At 38.0% G+C, this 22,308-nt stretch overlaps 5 protein-coding genes across 6 annotated transcripts; 2 read left to right on the top strand and 3 right to left on the bottom strand.

Annotated features, from left to right (window-relative positions):
* Nucleotides 1–3,466: 3,466 nt before the first annotated feature.
* Nucleotides 3,467–10,269, top strand: LOC137196099 (tumor necrosis factor receptor superfamily member 14-like). 2 transcript variants are annotated; one of them, XM_067608914.1, is made up of 11 exons: nucleotides 3,468–3,789; nucleotides 4,673–4,766; nucleotides 5,095–5,220; nucleotides 5,977–6,132; nucleotides 8,193–8,280; nucleotides 8,388–8,551; nucleotides 8,673–8,704; nucleotides 8,821–8,875; nucleotides 8,999–9,030; nucleotides 9,145–9,196; nucleotides 9,306–10,269. In XM_067608914.1, exons 1-10 carry the CDS (start codon nucleotides 3,766–3,768, stop codon nucleotides 9,184–9,186), a joined length of 813 nt encoding a protein of 270 aa, XP_067465015.1. In that variant the 5' UTR covers nucleotides 3,468–3,765; the 3' UTR covers nucleotides 9,187–9,196; nucleotides 9,306–10,269. The 2 variants fall into 2 exon arrangements, with proteins under 2 accessions (XP_067465014.1, XP_067465015.1); XM_067608913.1 differs by lacking the exon at nucleotides 9,306–10,269 and having other exon boundaries at nucleotides 3,467–3,789; nucleotides 8,999–9,189.
* A 1,596-nt stretch (nucleotides 10,270–11,865) lies between these two features.
* Nucleotides 11,866–12,301, bottom strand: LOC137196115 (histone H2B 3-like). Its single transcript, XM_067608932.1, has one exon. It carries the CDS (start codon nucleotides 12,280–12,282, stop codon nucleotides 11,914–11,916), a length of 369 nt encoding a protein of 122 aa, XP_067465033.1. The 5' UTR covers nucleotides 12,283–12,301; the 3' UTR covers nucleotides 11,866–11,913.
* A 2,022-nt stretch (nucleotides 12,302–14,323) lies between these two features.
* LOC137196104 (histone H3) lies at nucleotides 14,324–14,782 on the bottom strand. The gene has a single exon (XM_067608920.1). The coding sequence runs from the start codon at nucleotides 14,779–14,781 to the stop codon at nucleotides 14,371–14,373; it is 411 nt and encodes a 136-aa protein (XP_067465021.1). The 5' UTR covers nucleotide 14,782; the 3' UTR covers nucleotides 14,324–14,370.
* Nucleotides 14,783–14,957: 175 nt separating this feature from the next.
* Nucleotides 14,958–15,547, top strand: LOC137196108 (histone H2A-like). Its single transcript, XM_067608925.1, has one exon. The coding sequence runs from the start codon at nucleotides 15,114–15,116 to the stop codon at nucleotides 15,495–15,497; it is 384 nt and encodes a 127-aa protein (XP_067465026.1). The 5' UTR covers nucleotides 14,958–15,113; the 3' UTR covers nucleotides 15,498–15,547.
* Nucleotides 15,548–16,789: 1,242 nt separating this feature from the next.
* Nucleotides 16,790–21,445, bottom strand: LOC137196103 (histone H1-like). The gene is made up of 2 exons (XM_067608919.1): nucleotides 20,153–21,445; nucleotides 16,790–19,010 (listed from the first exon to the last, which is right to left on the bottom strand). The coding sequence occupies exon 2, from the start codon at nucleotides 17,969–17,971 to the stop codon at nucleotides 17,354–17,356; it is 618 nt and encodes a 205-aa protein (XP_067465020.1). The 5' UTR covers nucleotides 17,972–19,010; nucleotides 20,153–21,445; the 3' UTR covers nucleotides 16,790–17,353.
* Nucleotides 21,446–22,308: the final 863 nt, after the last annotated feature.

Raw genomic sequence — 22,308 nt, 5'->3', positions numbered from 1 at the left:
TCTACATGACAATATTCAGTAGTGATGCAAACTGGCTGAATAGTGCCCCCTACGAAATAGCAGCAACGCAGCCCCAGCAGCGGGCAATATAGTGGACAAAGGAAGTGATGTTTATCTCCTTCTTGCACTGTCTGAAAACAGCCCAGGTCTGAAGACATCTACATGCCTGTGACAGAAGCCCTTCAACTGCGCTGCAGCCCGGCGTGCATGGAGGTGCGAGGGCCCGTTCAGCACTGCTTGCAGCTTTAATTTTTTTTGGTTTTTTTGTCACCTCTGCACTGTTAATATTTTTGCCACTCAGTAACTCTTGTTTGGGAACTTGGTGTGAATAAAAAATCACCACACTGAAGTTTTTTCGTCGTCTGAGCCATCATTGGTCCCTCTTTGAAAGCGAACCCACGACAGCCAGCAACGATACTTACAGAATTGATCACTTCTGGGCTGATCAATACAGTTTACTGCTTGTTTATAAGCAGTAAAACAAAGTGATGCTTTTTCTGACAGCTGACTTTTACGTAGCTAAATGTTCCTTGTTTCTTAATTCAGACATGACAGAAGATTTACAGAAAGATACAATGCTTGTACGATATTTGTCACCTGGTGAACAAGAGGGATCAGAGAGAGAAAAGCAATTATTTATAATATAATGTGAATAATATGATAATTATAATGATAATAAATTGATTCTTCTCCACAGGAAGACAAGTTAAAACAGATTGTACAGAGTTAAAATGATCTAATGATCCCTGTAGATGATTCAAACCAAACATACAGAAGTGAATGTAGAAGTATTTTTATTTTGGATTTACAGGAGCAACAGCTGTGAGTTATATTGTTCCCTTTAAAATGGAGGCTAGAGGGATCGGCCCTGTGAGTACTGACACAGGGGAAGATAGAAATAAAAGCAACTTTAAATAGAGATTCATCCTCTAAACCAATAAATGTTACAAACCTGTGAAAACATGTTGGATGAAACTAAATGTGGCTGCTGAAGAGTCTTGATACTAAGAGCTCATTAATCATCAACATTTATTGACTTATAATTCACCCAGACTGGTTTGTAAAATGTACTAATTAGTGCTCATGTATTGTGGTTGTGATTGTGCACCACAGTGTTTCATCAGACTCATAAAGAGCTACAAGGACCTAAGAATTTTGATTTCAGATGATATACATGTAATGTACAGTATGAGTGTGTATATACGTTCTTTATACATGTTTGTTTTGTACAGAACATACTTTGTTATGTTTAAAAGATGTGTATAGATGTATAAAAAGTGTATTTTGTGTTCATTTCAATGTTTTAAAAAAGACATTAAAGTCTTGAATCATGGACTGCAGCCTGTCAGCCTTCAGTTGGTTTAAAATAGATGGAGTCCAGTAAAAGTCAAAAGTCTCTAAGAAGAAATAATCAAGTAAAGTATCAGAACCTAAAAACTGAAAGTTAATGTGAGTAAATGTGTTCAGTTACTTTCTAACTCAGACTCTGACCGTTGTGTTTGGTCTCTTTAAATAAAACAGGTCAAAGACAGTGAATTCTGGTTATTATGAGGGTTCACATATGGAAAGAGTCAAAGTGCCGCCAGGTTATGTTTCTCCAGATAGAGATACCAAGTGAGTTTTAATTCAAATGTATTAAAACAAGAAAACACACAAACTCTGAGACCAAACCTCCACAGTGGTTCATATAGTTTAGAATCAGCTTCAAATATAAAAACATGAAGTGGTCTAATATTCAGTTTGAAGTGTATTTAGTCATTTTTCAGCATGATGTTCAGGTAACTGTTAATCAGCCCTTCAGGGACGTTTCTGGACGTTTTGGTTCTTTAGACGAGACGCTCACTGGCTCCTCTGAGGGAATCAATCTTTTCATTAGAATATTTTATAACAACTGTAATAACTTTATGATACTTTATTTTGATTTGTCTTTATGTGGCCTATTTGGAGGCTCCACAGTTCACTGATTCACAAAGCTGCCTCAGTGTTCTTCAGGACATCAATTAGTTTAATTTATTTTCAGGATGTAGATCTTCTTTTTTTTATCATTATAGGTTATCTTTGTTAAGGTCACTGACCACCACATGACTAGAGTTGAGGATCCACCTGTGCAGTGGGAGGGCTGAAGTGTGTTCATGTTTGTGTGTAAATGAATAGTGTCAATGCAAAGCAGTTTACTCCTTTATGCCTCAGATTAAATACCTTTGAATCACAGTGTAGAAGTTAATAGTCCAAATTCACCCACAGACCTGATTCTCACAATATCTTCCAAGAACCTTTTTATTATTAGAGGCAAAATGATCAGACTTTGTGCACACTAAATGTTTTAGACAATACTGCCACCTACTGGATTTATTTTTAAAAATGTATCTTAATAGATGAATTAGAAAAAAGTTGTCAACTCTCAGACAATTTCAGGCAAAATTCCTGTTTTATGTCATTTCAAAAGCTTTTTTTTTTTTTGAATAAAATGACATTGTGTGATTCAAAAAAGAGTGAAATAAATGCAAGAAATCAGTATTTAATTCCTTTCAATGCAAGAGTGGAATATAGAAATTATATATATTTATATTATTAAAACATTTTTAAATCACTTTCTGTCAATCCAAGTATAATATCACATTTTTCTGTTTTTTCTAAGTTTTATATATTTTAACAGATTCTTTCAGGCGCCATCTGATGGATTTTAGTTTCTCCATTTTGTTTGTTAGTGAAAGTGAAAGCAAGACTCTGCACTTATAACTCAATACAAACATGCTTGTTATATTCAGAAAATATTAATCAAGTAATATATGTTTAAAATGAAATTAAAGCTAATGATCAAGTCAAACTCCTTTAAAGTAAACTCAGAGTCTTCAGTCGCTGCCGTCATAAATATGTTTACAACAAATCAAACTTTAAAGTTGGACAGTTTCAATCAGATCCATCCACATTTTCTACCTGCTTCCTCCTGACTGATAATTGGCTGGAGTCTGAAAATGTCTGGCAACAGCCTTCAAAATAAATGTAATGAACACAAAGAAAAAAAAACTGACAGAAACAAGCAACACAGAATGAAACAGGATTCCTGCTCTTTTCCAGTGTTTCAACAGACGGTGCTGCTCAGAGCTCAGATCAAAATAATAAAGTATCATAAAATGATTATAGTTGTTAGAAAATATTCTAATGAAAAGATTGATTCCCCCAGAGGTGCCAGTGGACGTCTCGTCTAGAGCATCAAAAACCAGTCTGCTTCCCGTTTCAACCTACAAAACTGGGTGTTTTTAGCGAGACGTCGGGTCGTTTGCAGCTATTTTCACTTTATTTTTTATTTAATTTTAACCCAAACCATGATCTTTGGACCCTCAGTGTTCTTCAGAACATCTTTAATTTCAGGATGTAGATCATTTGTCATTATTTGTCTATCTTCTGTTAAACTCATTGACCAGTGCTCGGTGGGAGGGCTGACTGTATTTCCTTGTTCTCTCTTTCACTGCCGTTAGTCTGCAGCAGGTGTGGCTACCGACAGCAGCCATCCAGGACTCTTGTCTTTTCGTTTAGATATAGTTTTCAGACTCTTTAAATCATATTTACTTATTGTTAGCATCTATTTGGTGTAGAAAGTTTCTAATTTGCTGGATGATTACCTCTATTATCAGCTTCTCCTCCTGCTGACTGATGATATTTACCTGCAGAAGTCCTTTGATTTTTGTTCTGAATATTTTGTTTAAAAAAAACTGAACTAAATGGCTCAAGACTACATGAAGCAAGGTGGTAACGTGTGACATCATGTCTTCATCGTTGCTGTTTCTGGTAAGTGCCGCTGATTAGTTGAATTTGTCTGGTTCTGATTCTGAAATCTAAACGTCATTTCAGTCAAACGCGGTTCATGAAGGTTATTTCCCAACGGTTTATTCTTGGTGTGTTTCGCTGCTTTCACGGTACAATAATGTGTTCGAGTAAAGGAGTAAAGTTACACCACATGTGACGAACAGTGTTGTCTGATGTTCATGAAGGTACCAAACTAACATTTATCACTCAAAATCAACTAGTTTCAACTGTCATGCGCAGTTTAAGGAAGTTCACCAGTCCGCACTTTGACAAAAAGTCATCCTGTTGTACCAGTAGAGAGCTTTACTTCTCTAAAATCTGAAAGATAGATAGATGATAGATTGCCAACAACATTAATTATGGTTTGAATTGTTGATAATTATGAATATCTAAAATATTATTATAGCTGATTAAACTGCTCAGAAGTGTAAAAATGTAAAAACTCAATAATACAAATGATTGTTTAAAGTTAAAAATCAGTTAGTCATAAAGTGGAAAGAAAAAAGTGTTCTTTGGTCATTTTACTGTTCAGTCGTCTTCTGAAATCATCTTCGTCTCCATATCTTCATCTTCTTTTTTCAGTCCTACCTGGCCGTCATCTTCTCCCCTCAGGTCCTCTCTTCCTTCTTCTTGCCTCCATTGACATCCTCCTCCACTGACCTTCCCTTCACTTTCAGTTATCACCATCACATGTTTTATTCCTCCATTTCTTCTTCTCCACCTCATTGTTATGTGTTGTATATGTCATGTCTTTTATTCTGCCTTTCTCTGCTTAAAGCAGGAAGTTATTCAGGACAGTTTTCAACAATATCTTAACTTCAACCAGGTTTCACTGAGACAAAAAAACTGTTTTTACTCTTCACAGATAATAATACTGAAAGTCTTCATTGGACAGATCCTCGCATGTCATCCAGCAGAGTACCAAATAGGAGAAGAATGCTGTCCTAGATGTTCTGCTGGTAAGATCTAACTGAAACATAAAAGCAGGATGTTTGGCAGCAACGATACTTACAGAATTGATCACTTCTGGGCTGATCAATACAGTTTACTGCTTGTTTATAAGCAGTAAAACAAAGTGATGCTTTTTCTGACAGCTGACTTTTACGTAGCTAAATGTTCCTTGTTTCTTAATTCAGACATGACAGAAGATTTACAGAAAGATACAATGCTTGTACGATATTTGTCACCTGGTGAACAAGAGGGATCAGAGAGAGAAAAGCAATTATTTATAATATAATGTGAATAATATGATAATTATAATGATAATAAATTGATTCTTCTTCACAGGAAGTCGAGTTAAAACAGATTGTACAGAGTTCAGAAGCACATCCTGCCTGCCCTGCACTGATGGAACCTACATGAATCATCCCACTGGACTTAAATATTGTTTAACCTGTGGAAACTGTGATGCAGGTAGATTTACATTCATATTATTGGCAGATGTTTAAGCCTTAGTATCAATTTAAGGCCAGTAAGAAGGTTTTTTACTGCAAGTCTCACTGTCAATGCTGTAAGAAGTGAATAAACTGTCTGGTTGGCGGCTTCATTATGAAGATGCAGAGACTCAGCATGACGAGTCTACTGCCTTGAGACAACTTCCACAGTGGAAATTAGAGCCTAACAAGCAAGTTCCCCAATAAAACTGTAACATTAAATTTCTACATGATAACAATGAGGAAAATGTTGATTAGAGGATTGTATCTGTGCTGTTGTTTTCTCAGTTTAATCTGAGATTGATCAATAATCACTTTTTTCTTTTGTGTGGAGCATACTGCTCACTGTTGAAGCATTACTGCTCAATTGATTAATAACTATATATAATCATTTATATAAGTATAAATAATTAATATATATAATTGTGTAAGCTACTGTAAGCTATTTTGTGTCAGAGGGACTTGCAGTAATATTAGAAGCGACCTCTCCTCACAGAAATCACATTTCCACGGGGTGATATGTACGGGTGGTTTTATTCTCCAGCCCTCATTTATGCAGATATTTTCCCATGAATTCATAAATGGGAGAAACTATTGTTTCACATTTCCCAAAGATGTCATAAAAACTGAAGATTGTCTGTAAGTCAGAAAAAAGATCAGCATGCTGTTGCTGTCTAGTAGATTGAACAGAAGAGAAGTTTAGTATCTCATATGTAACCTCTGTATGTGTTGACAGGTTCTGGTCTGCAGATAAAGACATCATGTACATCAACATCAAATACAGTTTGTCAACCACTGGAGGGATTCTACTGTATGGACTCCACAGAGGACGGCTGTGTGAAAGCACTGAAACACACAAGCTGTCAACCAGGACAATACATCAGACAAAAAGGTTGGTTTTCTCATGCTGACTTTAAGATTATAGTTGTAGTTGAAGTTTTAAATGGGAACACCATGACCTGACAAACAAGTTGCTTATTAAAGCTGCACGTATTGATTTCTGTCCACTAGATAGCAGGAAAAAAGCAGCTCAATAATTCTGTAGAAAAAGTCACAACTGAACACAGACCAGTCAACTTGTTGCTGTCAACTGGAACTTTTGCACCAGTAAAACCATCGTAGTTGATTAGTGACTATGTGCAGTATATGTGAAGTAAACATGATTTTAACAAATAAAGGTACAAACAAGGCCTGTGTAAAAACCTAAGATACTATCTTGGCTTCTACACTTATTCAATATAAATTGTTTTCATAATCTACTTTTTTGAAGTAATCTGGAGCTTTCAGCCACATCTTGTGGCCTTCATCAGTGAATGGAGTTCACTCAGTTGTCATGGAGATGGTTCAGTTGTTATCATGTGACCTAAGTATGGAACTTTGGTCATGTGATAACAGGTGGTTGTATTTGGGGGCAGATGGTGACCACTGTCTCTGTTTAAAGATGGTCTCTGGTCAAATTTGAAGCGTCCTTGACCTCCAGTTGTCCACTGACCATGTGATACGTCATGTGTCAACAACTGAACCATCTCCATGACAACTAAAGATGGGACAAGCTGCATAAAATTTCCACTTAGTAGATCCTTCACACAGACTTGTTGTCATTCTTCTATTTCCAAGGGCAGTGATGAACCTTCAAGCTCTACTTTGTCTTGAAAGGCTGTTCAGTGACTCCCACACTCTGCTACATAGGTGCACTACACAAAGGTCAGGAGGTCAATTCTGGGGCGAAGTCTGCAAAGCTCTTTCACATCTTGTCAACCCTCAACATGATCAGTCTGACAGAGGAGCTGATTGGTCCATGAAGGACCAGAACCAAAAGCTACTCTGGTACAATGGACAGTCTGCACCATTTTGATATATTAGTTCATTTCCACCTTTGGCAACTTGTCTTCAAATATACCTTCTTTCCTCTTAAGACTGACTGAGGTGTTTGAAAAAGATAGTAGCAGCTCTCCAACTTCTGTTTGTTCTCCAATCTGTTCACTGTGTGAAACAGAGGTGTCGTTGTGTGTATGTAAAGTTAGACCTGCATGGACCACAGTCTACCCTGCCAAGACACCACTACACCACTGGTTTGAAAGCCTCATGCTTCTAGAAGCATTTCAGTTGTTGGTGTCCCGTGCTCACTGGTACCTGCCATGCTGCAGCCCTCACACCAGTGTTCAGATAGGACATGGTGCCAAAACAGAAACGTCTGATTGGTCGTTTCTGTTTTGGACTTTGTCTGGCGATTGAAACGTAGGTGAGTCACAGACAGCAGCCGTTCTGATCCAGTCTTTATCTAGTTAGGAAGGTTTCTGTTCCTGTTGTAATAGTCATAGAGAAAGTTTGCTCTATATGGTGAAGGTGAGGAGCCTGACACACCTGCAGGGACGTTGTGGACAACATTGATTCAACAGCAGACAAAAGCAGAGGAATCTTGCTCTTTCTGTCAGGACAGATTTGTTTTATTTGGACACGAAAACAAAGTTTTCTCTTCATGAATCACTTTCCTTGTTTTCATGTCATAACTACCTTCACCAGACAAAATGGATGTTACATTGGTCAAAAGACAAAAGTCTGAAAGTGTTAAAATGAAACTTATACAATTTCTTGACAATCTAGTTGTTTACTGGCATGAACATATTAGCATTAATATCTTTAGTATTGAAAGTATTTGCATGAAGCAGTGAAGCTGATGACATTTGGATCATTGTAGTTTTCTCTCAAACAGTAGTTTGGTTATGAATCTGATTCCATCGTTGCTCAAGAATGACAAGATGGTGAAATATAAAAACTTGTCAACAATCATTATTAAACAAAGAACTATTATTGGATGTGTGATTTTCAAGTGTCAGCTTCACTGAAATGAAATCAGACAGATGTGATGACAGTGATGATGTCATATAACAGTGATGACTTCATAATATGTAAAGTGAAGTAGTTTCAATGTGTATATTTGTATTTGTGCAGGAACAGCTCTCAGGGACACTGAGTGCACTGACTGCAGTGATGGAACATTTTCAGATGGGACATTTACATCTTGTCAACCACACACACAGTAAGTGAAGCTTGACATCAGCCGTGGACACAGCTGGTTTCTAACAACAGCAATGAATTAGTGGAATCTATAAATGTTCCTGTAAAAATGTCCCTCTGTCATTCCAGATGTGAATCACTAAAGCTTCAGCTGATCAAACCAGGAACTGCTTCAGCTGATGCTGAATGTGGAAAACAAAGTTCACATGTGATACATGTGACTGTCGGGATTTTGGTGCTTTTTTTATTGATTGGCATAGCTATGGCTTACTTTATCATAAAGAAGATATCAGGTAAGATTTGTTGTTATTTTTTGTATCAGACAATACAAACATTATCATAGTTTTGATGGATGATACTTTCTGACAGGTCATGACATTGTTGATTAAGACTTTTTTCATTGTTTTATTATAGAAAAAAAGGGGAATGCAGACATTTCTAGACAGGTATGTTTGTTGTCTCTTTTTAACACTATAATGAATGTACTTTAGTAGATGACAAAGCTCAGTTTATCAAACTAATTAAATCATGTCATTAATCTCTTTAATATTTCACCAAAAAGGAAAAAACAAATGGAGAAATATCAGTGAGGCTAACCAGATTCCAGACAGTATCAGGTAAGATTTGTGGCTATTTGTTTGTATTTAGACAATACAAACATTATCATAGTTTTGATGGATGATACTTTCTGACAGGTCATGACATTGTTGATTAAGACTTTTTTCATTGTTTTATTATAGAAGAAATGGAAAATGCAGACATTCCCATACAGGTATGTTTGTTGTCTCTTTTTGATACTGTAATGAATGTACTTTAGTAGATGACATAATTCAGTTTATCTAACTAATTAAATCATGTCATTAATCTCTTAATTTTCACCCAAAAGGAAGTTGGAGAGGAAATACCAAAGTTGCTAAACGGAGGCTAAATAGTATCAGGTAAGACAGCAGTGTGTTTTCTCTTGAAATGTTCATTGACTGATGACTGTCTGGCTGAGCTACACTCTGTGATGTCTTTTTAAATGTAAAAGATGTTTCTGCTCTTTAGGATGAGACCATCAGGACAGGAAGTTGTACACTTTCTGTCCCTGCAGAGTAAATGTGATCTAGAATCCAGTTTACAATCCAGGTTGGATTCTAGCACATTGTCTTATCAGTGATGAGAAATAAAACAAGTCCAAGCTTGATTTCCTGAACTTTACTACAGACTGAAAATATCCTCTAAGAACTGCTTGTCTACAGTCTGCATCATTATTTCACATAGATGTTATTAAATGTTGTAGGACGACTGTCAAATGTTGTGAAACTATTGAAAGTTATTGTATTGATTAGTTTTCTTGTTAAAATGATCTAATGATCCCTGTAGATGATTCAAACCAAACATACAGAAGTGAATGTGGAAGTATTTTTATTTTGGATTTACAGGAGCAACAGCTGTGAGTTATATTGTTCCCTTTAAAATGGAGGCTAGAGGGATCGGCCCTGTGAGTACTGACACAGGGGAAGATAGAAATAAAAGCAACTTTAAATAGAGATTCATCCTTTAAACCAGTAAATGTTACAAACCTGTGAAAACATGTTGGATGAAAACTAAATGTAGCTGCTGAAGAGTCTTGATACTAAGAGCTCATTAATCATCAACATTTATTGACTTATAATTCACCCAGACTGGTTTGTAAAATGTACTAATTAGTGCTCATGTATTGTGGTTGTGATTGTGCACCACAGTGTTTCATCAGACTCATAAAGAGCTACAAGGTCCTAAGAATTTGTCGACGTTCTGTCGTTCTCTCTGTTATTTGTGTTTTGTTTCTGAAACTACACAGACGACAGTTTGAATGTTGCAGGCTGGGATGTTTTGGCCGAATGAGGGTTTAGTTCAGGACTTGAGATATTTTTTCTTTAGATTTCTATGTTCATAGTCCACATTATGATATGATCTCTCACACACACACAGCAACATTCGGAGGCTGGCTAAGTCATCCACTAAATCGCTCCGCTGCCGGTTCATATTTGGTGTTCTTTATATTTTCATTTAATATATTTATATATTTGAACTGTTTTTGATGACAGCATTATACTGAAAAAACATTTTTTTATTCATGTACAGTTTTTTTATTTGTACCACTGATGTGCCATAAAGCTGGACAATATCTCCATTATATTCAGATGATAGATGATATAGATTCAGATATTAGATATTATCTGACAGTCTTGTTGTAACTCTGTGATGTTGCTCTGCTGTCTGTAACTGTCGTTGTTCATCAAAGCAAGTTTAGTAAGTTTGCCAGATGACTTTAAAAATGGTAAAACTTTGGAAATTTGGTTTTCTATCATGAACTTGAATTGTAATTGAATCATATCCAAATAGCTAATTCAAATTTAGCTTTACAGATTCAAAACATGATAATTGAATCTTTTCACACTTATCTAACTTTCTAATCCTGCTTTGTGGAACAATCCTCTGGTTAAAAGCTGCTTAATAGTAAATGATGCCGTTTTATTCAACTGAACTGCTCTGTTCACCTTTAGTTTTCTAAATACTGTTTCATATTTTCAACATATTGTCAGTCAGAAATGGTGATACTGTATAAATTATGTCAATATTTCTCAGCCTTGTACTTTTATTGCACTATTTTCATCAAAAAGGCATTTTGAGAGAGAAAGTTCTGCTTTAACATGCAACAACATTCCAACTTTATATAAGAATAAAAAGTAAAATACAATAAGAAGCTGTGTTTTTTTTTCTTTCACGTTGTCATCACATGATTGAAATATCAGTGATTTACTCTGATCTTCATTCACAAAGAACATTTTGTTATGTTTGTGTTCTGTGCTAGTAGTTTAAGACAACCAGTAAGAGCTATTATAGTATTTATCTTTATAAAAGTGCCTTTAATTATATGTAGTGTGACACTTCCTGCCTTAATGGCAACACTGCTGCCAGTACTGTTTCAAAAATTATAACTGATTACATAGAAAATGTGAAACTGGTTCCAGTTCATGGAGAGTTACCCGATCCTCTGGTTAAAAGCTGCTTAATATTCAACTGCTCTGTTCACCTTAAGTTTTCTAAATACTGTTTCATATTTTCAACATATTGTCAGTCAGAAATGGTGATACTGTATAATTGTCAATATTTCTCAGCCTCATACTTTTATTGCACTATTTTCATCAAAAAGACAATTTTAGAGAGAAAGTTCTGTCTCAGGTTTTTGTTAGCACTACTTTAACATGCAAATGTTCTACATTTGTAGTTTCCACATTAACTATGTGTTGGTTCTAGTTCAGGGAAAGAATCACCAAAACCCTTTATAACCCCCATTCTATTAGTCAGTCATATGATACAATTACTGCAGTCAGAGAGAAACAAAGATGTGGGTTTGATGGATCATTGTGACACTTCTGGATAATTCTCAGTGTTTTACATTTATGGTTTCCTCCGTATAACCTTTATAGCAGCAACTGTACTGAAAGTCTCTACTGATCAATTTTAGTGTGGTAACTAACTCTGCTCATTTATACAAGATTTATCTTTAATTATTAAACATCTGAACTTTAGAGAAAACTGACCACACATGAAGGATTAAAGCTCACAGGTGAAGGTGTGGGTGGTCCTGAAAAGGACCTTTGAGTTGATGATACAGACAGCAGCTTTACTTGGAGCTGGTGTACTTGGTGACGGCCTTGGTGCCCTCAGACACGGCGTGTTTGGCCAGCTCACCGGGCAGCAGCAGGCGGACGGCGGTCTGGATCTCCCTGGAGGTGATGGTGGAGCGTTTGTTGTAGTGAGCAAGGCGGGAAGCCTCACCGGCGATGCGCTCAAAGATGTCCCCCACGAAGGAGTTCATGATGCCCATGGCCTTGGAGGAGATGCCGGTGTCGGGGTGGACCTGCTTCAGCACCTTGTACACGTAGATGGCGTAGCTCTCCTTGCGGGTCTTTCTCTTCTTCTTGCCGGTCTTGGTGGCTTTAGACACGGCCTTCTTGGAGCCTTTCTTCGGTGCTTTGACTGGTTCAGGCATGGTTGGTCGTTAGATTTCCTCAAACGAATAATTCCAGCAGCGCCAGACCGCCTCTATATATCCATCTGATGCAAATTTCACTGCGCCGTTGCTCGCATAGGATTGGTTGACTTGTTAGTTAGACTGCGCATGTGCAACACAAACAGGGCTCTAAACTTTGACCGCCTTTTTACACAAAGAGCCACCTCATCTGAAGAGAATTCACTGTTTAACTAAAGAGAAATAAACATATTGTATTTAGATTTAGCATTCCACAAGCTGATATGTTTTATTGATCTATGATTTAAAAAATTAAATAAATAATCCAGGGATAGATTTTATTTCATCAATCCTTAATCCACAGTTTTTGGTGCAAATACAGCTGGAATAACAATACTCTTCAAAAAATTATATTAATATGAATCTTATTGATTCTTTCAGCTACACATGAAGATCATGTTTCTGCTCCACATAAAGAATTATAAGGGATTCATCTTATTTCAGTGGTTCTCAAACATTTTCACGTCAAGGACACAAATTAGACTCCAGACCCCCCTCTGATAAGATTTTTGCTTTTAGATGCTTTATTACAGAAAGTGTATGAAAACAATTCCGTCACTGTGGGCATTAAAGCTGTAATTATATCTTTATATAAAGTCTGTGGTGAAAAGACTCACAGGAGCGGCTGAGTCCATTCAACTAAATACGGATGTAATATATATTTAGGCCACAAGGTGTCGCTGCTGTTACACTATAAAGTTATAATATAATACTTCAGATGTTCTGCTGATAAATAATCACAATAATCCACGTTGATTTTTACAACACAACGAATAAACAACAAATAAATAGAGAATAAATGATTGAGAGTTTTTTCTTTCTCCCTCAAAAATTTCATTTGTAGTCCAGACAGCAGCTTCTGTCAGATATAAAATGCATCTGGAAAATGACACTTTGTGAGTTTTCATAATAACGAGACAGTAAGAGGATCAGTCTGAAATCAAATATGTCAAACAGTCACCATGTCAACATTATTGTGTCTGATCCTTCCTGTGGATGTTAGTGATTAGAGAAATGTTTGAAGCAATGCAAAATATAGAAAATAAACTTAAAATCAATCAAGAAAAGGAATAAAAACTATATTTTAAAGGGACATTGTTACACTTGCATCAGTTACACAATGAAATACTCAGATAAGATCAAATTTAAAGATTAAACAGAGGAACTTTCAGTTTGAACTGATTGAAATAAGTTTTATATTGTATTAGTTGTATTTATATTTATTGTCACCAGTTCAAACAGGTGATTTTTCCTCCATTTCATTAATTTTGTTTAACAAATGCTGAAATATGCCTGAATGACTAAATTACATTCCCAAATGTTTTAGATGGTTTTTATGGAGCCATGAAAACTGTGACGTTGTTCCTTCTACCTGAACGCCTGTAAAGCACACACTGACATCCAAGGAGCCGATGATGATGATGAAGCTCGTCAGTTATATACTTTATGATGATCAGACTATGAAGTGCTTTTAGATAAATTTATAATTTAGCAACTACAATCTGAACAATAATCAACAGGACTCATCTGAATGGATTAATGTTCAGTTATCTGACATTTGACTGATTAATATTCTGGCTGCAGTCTGAGGTTAAATTGGGACACACATACAGTTGTTGCTTCTACTGTATGAAACGTTATACAATGTGTGTGTAGCTCAAATGTTCTACTTTATTACAAATTAATTATTTCTCATCCATAGTCTACTTGATTATTTTTCAAGAGATTAACAAAATGTGTTTAATCTGTATAAATTGTAAAATGTTGCTGTTTACAGCTTTTCCCATCATACATGTAGAATAGACAGAAACTGTCTGAATGGATTTACTTAAGATCATTATAGTGTTTATATCATACAGTCTATGGTTTATATACATTTAAAGCTCATCATAGCTCTGTTCATGTATTAAGATAATCTCACTGTAACACAATGTGGGAGATATTAGACACAAATAATATTAATAAAAGTATCAACAGTAGGACGTGTTGTTCTATTAGTGAGTTAGTGGCTCTTAAAAGAGCCGTTGTGTTTATGGAGCAGAGGACAGTTTAAGCTCTCTCTCCGCGGATGCGGCGGGCCAGCTGGATGTCTTTGGGCATGATGGTGACCCTCTTGGCGTGGATGGCGCACAGGTTGGTGTCCTCGAACAGGCCGACCAGGTAAGCCTCGCTGGCCTCCTGCAGAGCCATGACAGCGGAGCTCTGGAAGCGCAGGTCGGTCTTGAAGTCCTGAGCGATCTCCCTCACCAGGCGCTGGAAGGGCAGCTTGCGGATCAGCAGCTCGGTGGATTTCTGGTAACGACGGATCTCTCTCAGAGCCACGGTACCGGGCCTGTAACGGTGAGGCTTCTTGACGCCGCCGGTGGCCGGGGCGCTCTTACGGGCAGCCTTGGTGGCCAGCTGCTTCCTGGGGGCTTTGCCTCCGGTGGATTTACGAGCGGTCTGCTTGGTTCTCGCCATCGCGTCTGATTCTCTGATCAAGAGAAAATAGTAGCGACAAGAGGAGACACGCTGCTCTTAAAGTGTCGGAGCGGCTGCGGAACTGTGACGCTGCTTCAGTCCTCCGGGCCCTGATTGGTGAGCGGCTCCTCCTGGAGCTCAGCACCGCCTAGAGGAGCCTGAACCTCCGCTGCTTATTGGACAAAAGTCCTTTGAAAAAAGTCCGCCAAAATGAGCGCGGGCCGCCCTCTGCTGCTCTTTTCTGGTGGGTGGAGACATCAGGACATATAAAGGAGAGTTTTCACCGGTTGGCTCATATTTTCTTTGAGATCAGACTCGAGAAGAAGCTAAAAATGAGTGGTAGAGGAAAAACCGGAGGCAAAGCCCGCGCTAAGGCAAAGACCCGCTCCTCCAGGGCTGGGCTCCAGTTCCCAGTCGGCCGTGTTCACAGGCTGCTGAGGAAGGGCAACTATGCGGAGCGTGTCGGTGCCGGAGCCCCCGTCTACCTGGCGGCTGTGCTGGAGTACCTGACCGCTGAGATCCTGGAGCTGGCTGGAAACGCTGCCCGCGACAACAAGAAGACCAGGATCATCCCCCGTCACCTGCAGCTGGCTGTCCGCAACGACGAGGAGCTCAACAAGCTGCTGGGCGGAGTGACCATCGCTCAGGGCGGCGTGCTGCCCAACATCCAGGCTGTGCTGCTGCCCAAGAAGACCGAGAAGCCCGCCAAGAAGTAAACACGGAACCGGCTCCTCTAAACAACACAACGGCTCTTTTAAGAGCCACACACTCCTGATAAAGAACAAACATCCTCACGTCTCTGGTACACTGTCATTAAGACACAAATCATGTTTATTATCTATACAGAATATTGAGTCAGTGTTACACTCAGTTAAATATACTGATTATATTTGAACCATAATTGATGCTTGTGTTATGAACAATACCAGCAATCAACATTTAAAAGTTCATGTTTATGATAAAACAGTGGTTGGTCTATATCTTAACCTACATTTGAAACTAATTATACTAGTTATTCATTATAATTACTAACGCTCAGGTTGATGGTCAGTGTTACAAGATGTTTATATTATAACTGCATTAATAACATAATGATGGTTGTTGTTTGTGTTGACAACAGACCAAGAAATAAACATTTAAAAGATAATCTAGTCATTCAGTGTAGAAATCATACTTATAATACAAGAATGGCTGGTATATACATTACACTACATGACATTTAGACACCATTTCAAACTAATTATACTAGTTATTGAATATAATTACTAATAATCATTAATCTGGAGATTTCCCAGCCCCCAAAAAGCCTCTTTAAGATCCACATTCAGCTCTGAAACTGTGATTCTGATAAAAACTGGTAAAAGGTTTGTTTGACTCGATGACTTGTGACGTAACAGCTGCTCCTCCTTTCTATTCTCATTCATATCATTGTGTAACGTTTCACCTTTTACCACTTATAATAAACACAATAAGAGGAAATATGTTTGATATCTGATACATATTAACTTAGATGTAATAAAAAGGGAACAGCAGTAGTAATAATAAATCTATCATAATGGTTTTATCATAATATATTTACAGTTTATTGTCATCCTGAGTGATTTTCTGTATTTGCTGCTCAGTTCAGATCATGTTGACACTTTAGACTGGATTTAAAAACTGACATTTAAGATATTCTCTGTTTTCATTATTCTGAGGTCATGTTACATACATTTTACCCCTCTGTGATAAATGTAAATTCAATGATGGTACTTATTTTTATTTATTTTGGGACTGTCCACTAATTTCTCCATTTTGGTCAATAGTCCATTTTTCTGGGGTTTATCATAAGATCCTCCTGACAGAGACTTGTTAACTCTCCCTTTACACATTCAAACAGTTTTATTGACGGGCAGTGTAATAGCAATAAAACCTTATTCTCACAGACTGCACCGCGCTTTAGAAACTGGCTGCATGAACTTACTTTGGTTACCAACATGTCTACAAAAGTCTACATAGATGGGAAGAATCATGGGGTCCCTTTTCACAACATCTGGACTCAATTTAATATTCCTATGTATTTCTAGATTGGACCCCTTTTTTAACTTTAATATCCCTGTTTTGTTGGGCTGTAATTGAGTCACTTGTGGTTGATATGTGCTGTTATTTGCTTTTGTGTCCTTGACACATGGTTAGGATGAACCTTTCTTATTTACCTTACTTAAATTATATTATATTATAATATAATTATTATTCCCCAGCGTTTGTGTAGAGGTTTAAGTTGGGTTTTCATTCCTATGTGGTTTATATGTTGCTTTGTATTATGTGTCAAAATAAAATATATAAAAGACATATGTAATAGGAAAAGAAGAGTTAACTTGTTCATCATTAACTGATGCTCTGATTACAACTGAGTTGGCACCATATAGATTTAAGTACATATATAGATAGATTGAATCTTTCCAATCACTGTTGTTAATGAGAAAACACTACATGGTTAAATACATTATAATCAGGATGCTGCTCTTTAGAGAAGTTGTGTGGCTCTTAAAAGAGCCTTTGATCAAGTTCACATGTGCAGACTGATGACAGCTCACTTCTTCTTGGGTGCTGCCTTCTTGGCTTTGGGTTTGGCGACCTTCTTTGCGAGAGCTTTCTTAGCTGCAGGAGCCTTTTTCACCACCTTCTTGGGGCTCTTGGCGGCCTTCTTGGGACTCTTGGCTGCTTTCTTGGCCGCTGTGGGCTTCTTGACCTTCTTGGGGGATTTCTTAGCGGCTGCTGTCTTCTTAGCTGCCGCTGTCTTGGGCTTCTTGGCCGCTGCGGGTTTCTTGGCTGCGGGCTTCTTGGCTTTGACGGCGGCTTTCTTCTTCACCACTTTCTTGACCGGCTTGGCGGGTTTGGTCTCCTTGGCGAGCTTGAAGGAGCCGGAGGCCCCTGTCCCTTTGGTCTGGGTCAGAGTGCCTTTAGTCACCAGCTTCGTGACCGCAGTATTGATGCGTTTGTTAGCTTTCACGACATCGACACCTTTGGTAGCCAGAATCTTCTTAAGCGCCGCCACCGACAGTCCTTTACGCTCCTTGGACTCCGCCACAGCGCCGATGATCAGCTTGTTGAGGCTGGGTCCGTCCTTCTTGGGCCGGGGAGCGCTCTTCTTCTTCGGGGCTTTAGGGGCGGCTTTCGCCGGGGCCGCTGCTGGAGCTTCTTCTGCCATCTTCGTGTGTACTGTCTGCTGTTTGTCTCGCGGACTGTCTGTTCGAGCAGAGGGCACGGGGCGGAACTTATAAAGCACATGAGAACCGTGGAGAAGCAACACTCAGAGCCGCTCTGCCTGCCGCCTCAAATCAGATGAAACTTGTGTTTTCTCCTCCACATTTTGGGGGTAAAACACACAGAAAACCAACGTTTTGAAACACTTTTGTTATCGCAGCAGTGAGGAAACGTTCCTCCCTTCAGACTGAGCTCATTTTTGGCGTCCAGGACTCATTTCTTTCTTTCTGAGAGGCTTCAAACCTCGCTGATACACCGTCACTTTGTACGGCGCGCAGCGAGTTTTCTTCACAAATCGTCTTCTAAAACGTCTTAAAAGGGTTTGTATTAAATGTGACAGTGGTGTTCTAGTAAGAAGAGACGTCAGAGGACACAATAAACCCGAAACCAATGTAGTGACGTGATTTATTAGTTTTTAATCAGACATGTTTTCGGTGGAGGTAAACACACGGTTACTGTCGGTGATTCAGAGCATGAACATGAACGGGACTGAAAACAAACTTGTATATAGCAATCATCAGATTATACAGCTGTTGCTGCCCACATGTCAACTTACAATAAAGATTTCTTGTTGTTGCAATATATAAGTACAAAAGAATAAATAAAGTTTGCCATGGTGTACTTAGATGCATCATTACCAAAAAGTCCTGGCAGTATTTCTATAAGGCCAGAGGCTGCTCTGGAGATTCTGCCTATTGTGACCACAAAGATGAAAGCATGTAGTCCTGGACTGACCTCAACTATGGACTTCAGGATCTCCATATACAGCTGTTTAAGAATCAGATCTTCATCATCATCATCTGTATCCACCACAGTGACATGTCAACCGTCCACTATGGCTGATTCAGAGAAACACTCTCTACTGACTGCATCACAGTCGCAGCCTGGTTTAAACTTTTTAGGTCCCAGGATGGTATTTCCTGATAAACCGAGCAGAATGATGATCCTCCTGTTTTTTGGCCCACTGTTCCTGGAATGAACAGCTGGAAAGAAGAAAACATAAAGTGATATCAAAAATATGAAAAAAGATAGTTTAATCTGCTACTGTCATCCACACTATTCACAACAACCTGCAACCCTTTGTAGTTAACTAGTATCTCTCTAAATTGCTGAATAAAGTCTTAAAAGTTGTGGAAAATAATTATATCAAAGTCCTCTTCATCCCCCCTTTTGTCCCTGAGCAGGGGATAATTTTGTTAAAATATTGATGGAAAAAAAGTAAGGCTAGGCCCTGTTTGACCACCGGCATTGTATTTTTATTTTATCATCTTTATTTATACAGGGTAAGTTGCCGTTTTACAACAAAACCCTGCCTCAAACAAAATCACAAGAACAGACTCATTAAATAATTCAGAAATTTATCAGTAAGCAGGATCGCACTCTAGAAATTATTCCATAAGGTTGCTGCAAAGGCAGTTTGTCCTGGATCAGTTCTGGTTCTGGTTCTTGGAGCATCAACCAATCACTGGAGCTGGTTAAGTGTGGTCCAGATTGCCAGAGCAGCAGGGATGACATATAAGATGGTCATTTACCAACATGATATTTGTAGATAAATGAGTATCGATGATTATGACGTCTCTCAAACAGGGAAGACCCCCCAACCCAGTGGTGGATGTCATTATCATCAGTAACACAACTACAAGACTCAGCTCTTTTGCAAACACCTCTGTCCCTGATGGACTTTAAAGGAATATCACTCACTTCTATGCACCCTATGCATTAGCTCTATGCGCTGCCTGTTGGCACCTACATCCTGACCTGAACTTAGCTTTATGGCACTTACTCATGTTGTTCTCTCCTGACGAGATCTTTGTTTATGTTGTATTAACTTTCATATGTACATTGCTTTGGAAAATTGTAATAAATTGTAACACCTGATGGCAGAGTAGTAAATGGAGTCTAGTCTAGGGGCCTCAGAGTGGACATAGCAGCATGTTGATAAATGACATAATCCTCATCTGAGAGGAAAACTGCTTCAACGTCCCTCTTTCTACAGCTCAGAGGGAAGCTGGAACCACAGAGACACCTGCAGTTGAAGGTGCTCTTAATTTGATGTAAATATAAGCTCATCCCACTTTTTGACAATGTATTGTATATATAAAAACTGTATTGTTAAGTATGATACCTTGTTGCAGGGTTCTTAGGTGACCTGACTTTGTCAGCAGCTCTTCGACTTGGTCCTGTCCTCCATTGTCATTGCTGAGTAGATGATATCTTAAATCTTGAAATAAAGTTTGGAAGTAAACTTTCATTATCGTCATTGATGAACTCATCTAGGGACGTTTCTTCTAAAGCATTTCCTCATGTGAGCATATAAGTCTTTTTCAACCCCTGATCCCCGAGGACTCTGACAGCTGCCTCCACGGCTTTTGCTCATCTGTGAATCGATCGATTTTAATCACTACCAGAAACAGACAAGGTCTGGCGGAGTGCAGGACATCCTGACGGCTGTTTTTAATTTGTTCTTCATCACCAGCACATGATATTCCTGGAGTCTCGATCACTGAGATCTGTCTCCCGCACACATTTCCAGCTGCTTCAGAGCATTGCGTTGTCACTGATTTGAAGGCCCGCTGTGATTTAAAGGCTTTCAATCCTAAAATGGTGTTTGCTGAAGCGCTTTTCCTAACTCCTGTGTTTCCAAGAAGGACGATGTTGAGACGTTGGTCCATGTTTCTAAGCAGCAGCACACCTGCAGAAGTCAGCAGAAATGATAGTTGGGTTAGAAAAGCTTTCATTTTATTTCTGGAAAATGCTTCAAGTGGTTCCTCACCTACTTAAATCAATTTTTATGCACAGAGAATCATGATAATCCATATGGTGCAACGCAAGAAGTAATAGTTGTTCTGCTCTGGTTCCACTTGGTCAAATGTTAAATTACACAAGAGGTTTCCAGCCTCTGTGCTGAGGTCCAGTACCAGGACTTGGGACATTTAGTGTCCAATTATTTTTGTGATTCCAACAACAACGCGCCCACTTTATTGATTGGTCAGGTGTGTGAAAGTAGTTTTCTACTTTCTCTCTCTAAAGTTCAGCACAAACATTTAACTTTCTGAGCGCTTCATGTTTAACACCAAAGTCTGTTCAAACACTGGAAAAGAGCAGGAATCCTGTTTCATTCTGTGTGTGTTGCTCGTTTCTATCGCAGTTTTTTCAACTTTGTGTTCATTAAATTTATTTTGAAGGGTTTTACCAGACATTTGCAGACTCCCGCCAATCATCTGTCAGGAAGAAGCAGGTAGAAAACGCGGATGGATCTGATTGAAACTGTCCAACTTTTAAATGTGATTTGTTGTAAACATATTTGTGGCGACTGAAGACTCTGACTTTAGTTTACAGCAGTTTGACTCGATCATTCGCATAAATTTAATTTTAAACATATACTCCTTGATTAATATTTTCTTAATATAGCAAGTATGTTTATTGAGTTTAAAGTGAGTGTTGCTTTACTTTCAGTAACAAACAAAATGGAGAAACTAAATATAAAACTGAGAAAAAACAGAAAGTGATTTTAAAATGTTTTAATAATATACATAGGCCTATATATAATTTCTATATTCCACTCTTGCATTAAAAGGAATTTCAGTACTGATTTCTTGCATTTATTTCACTCTTTTGTTGAATCACACAATGTGATTTTGTTAAAAAAAAAAAGCTTTGAAATGATGAAACAGGAATTTTACCTGAAATTGTCTGAAAACGAAAGAGAAATGACAACTTATTTTTAATTCATCTATAAAGATACATTAAAAAAGAAAAGTCCAGTAGGTGGCAGTATTGTCTTAAACATTTAGTGTGCACAAAGTCTGATTATTTGGCCTCTAATAATAAAAAGGTTCTTGGAAGATATTGTGAGAATCAGGTCTGTGGGTGAATTTGGATTATTAACTTCTACACTGTGATTCAAAGGTATTTAATCTGAGGCATAAAGGAGTAAACTGCTTTGCATTGAAACTATTCATTTACACACAAACATGAACACACTTCAGCCCTCCCACTGCACAGGTGGATCCTCAACTCAAGTCATGTGGTGGTCAGTGACCTTAACAAAGATAACCTATAATGATAAAAAAAAAAAAAGATCTACATCCTGAAAATAAATTAAACTAATTGATGTCCTGAAGAAGACTGAGGCAGCTTTGTGAATCAGTGAACTGTGGAGCCTCCAAATAGGCCACATAAAGACAAATCAAAATAAAGTATCATAAAATTATTACAGTTATAAAATATTCTATGAAAAGATTGATTCCCTCAGAGGAGCCAGTGAACGTCTCGTCTAGA

This window comes from Thunnus thynnus, chromosome 13 (genome assembly GCF_963924715.1).
Source record: "Thunnus thynnus chromosome 13, fThuThy2.1, whole genome shotgun sequence".
NCBI lineage: Eukaryota > Metazoa > Chordata > Actinopteri > Scombriformes > Scombridae > Thunnus > Thunnus thynnus.
The sequence above is the reverse complement of the archived record's forward strand: the minus strand, read 5'-3'. Positions and strand labels throughout refer to the sequence as shown.

Excerpts from the sequence above, each read along its gene's own strand:
- LOC137196099 (XM_067608913.1), top strand. The coding sequence starts at position 3,766 with ATGTCTTCATCGTTGCTGTTTCTG. Across the intron at positions 3,790-4,672 it reads CTTCATCGTTGCTGTTTCTG|ATAATAATACTGAAAGTCTT; the intron begins GTAAGTGCCGCT and ends TACTCTTCACAG. Across the intron at positions 8,705-8,820 it reads ATGCAGACATTTCTAGACAG|GAAAAAACAAATGGAGAAAT; the intron begins GTATGTTTGTTG and ends TTCACCAAAAAG.
- LOC137196115 (XM_067608932.1), bottom strand. The coding sequence starts at position 12,282 with ATGCCTGAACCAGTCAAAGCACCGAAGAAAGGCTCCAAGAAGGCCGTG.
- LOC137196104 (XM_067608920.1), bottom strand. The coding sequence starts at position 14,781 with ATGGCGAGAACCAAGCAGACCGCTCGTAAATCCACCGGAGGCAAAGCC.
- LOC137196108 (XM_067608925.1), top strand. The coding sequence starts at position 15,114 with ATGAGTGGTAGAGGAAAAACCGGAGGCAAAGCCCGCGCTAAGGCAAAG.
- LOC137196103 (XM_067608919.1), bottom strand. The coding sequence starts at position 17,971 with ATGGCAGAAGAAGCTCCAGCAGCGGCCCCGGCGAAAGCCGCCCCTAAA.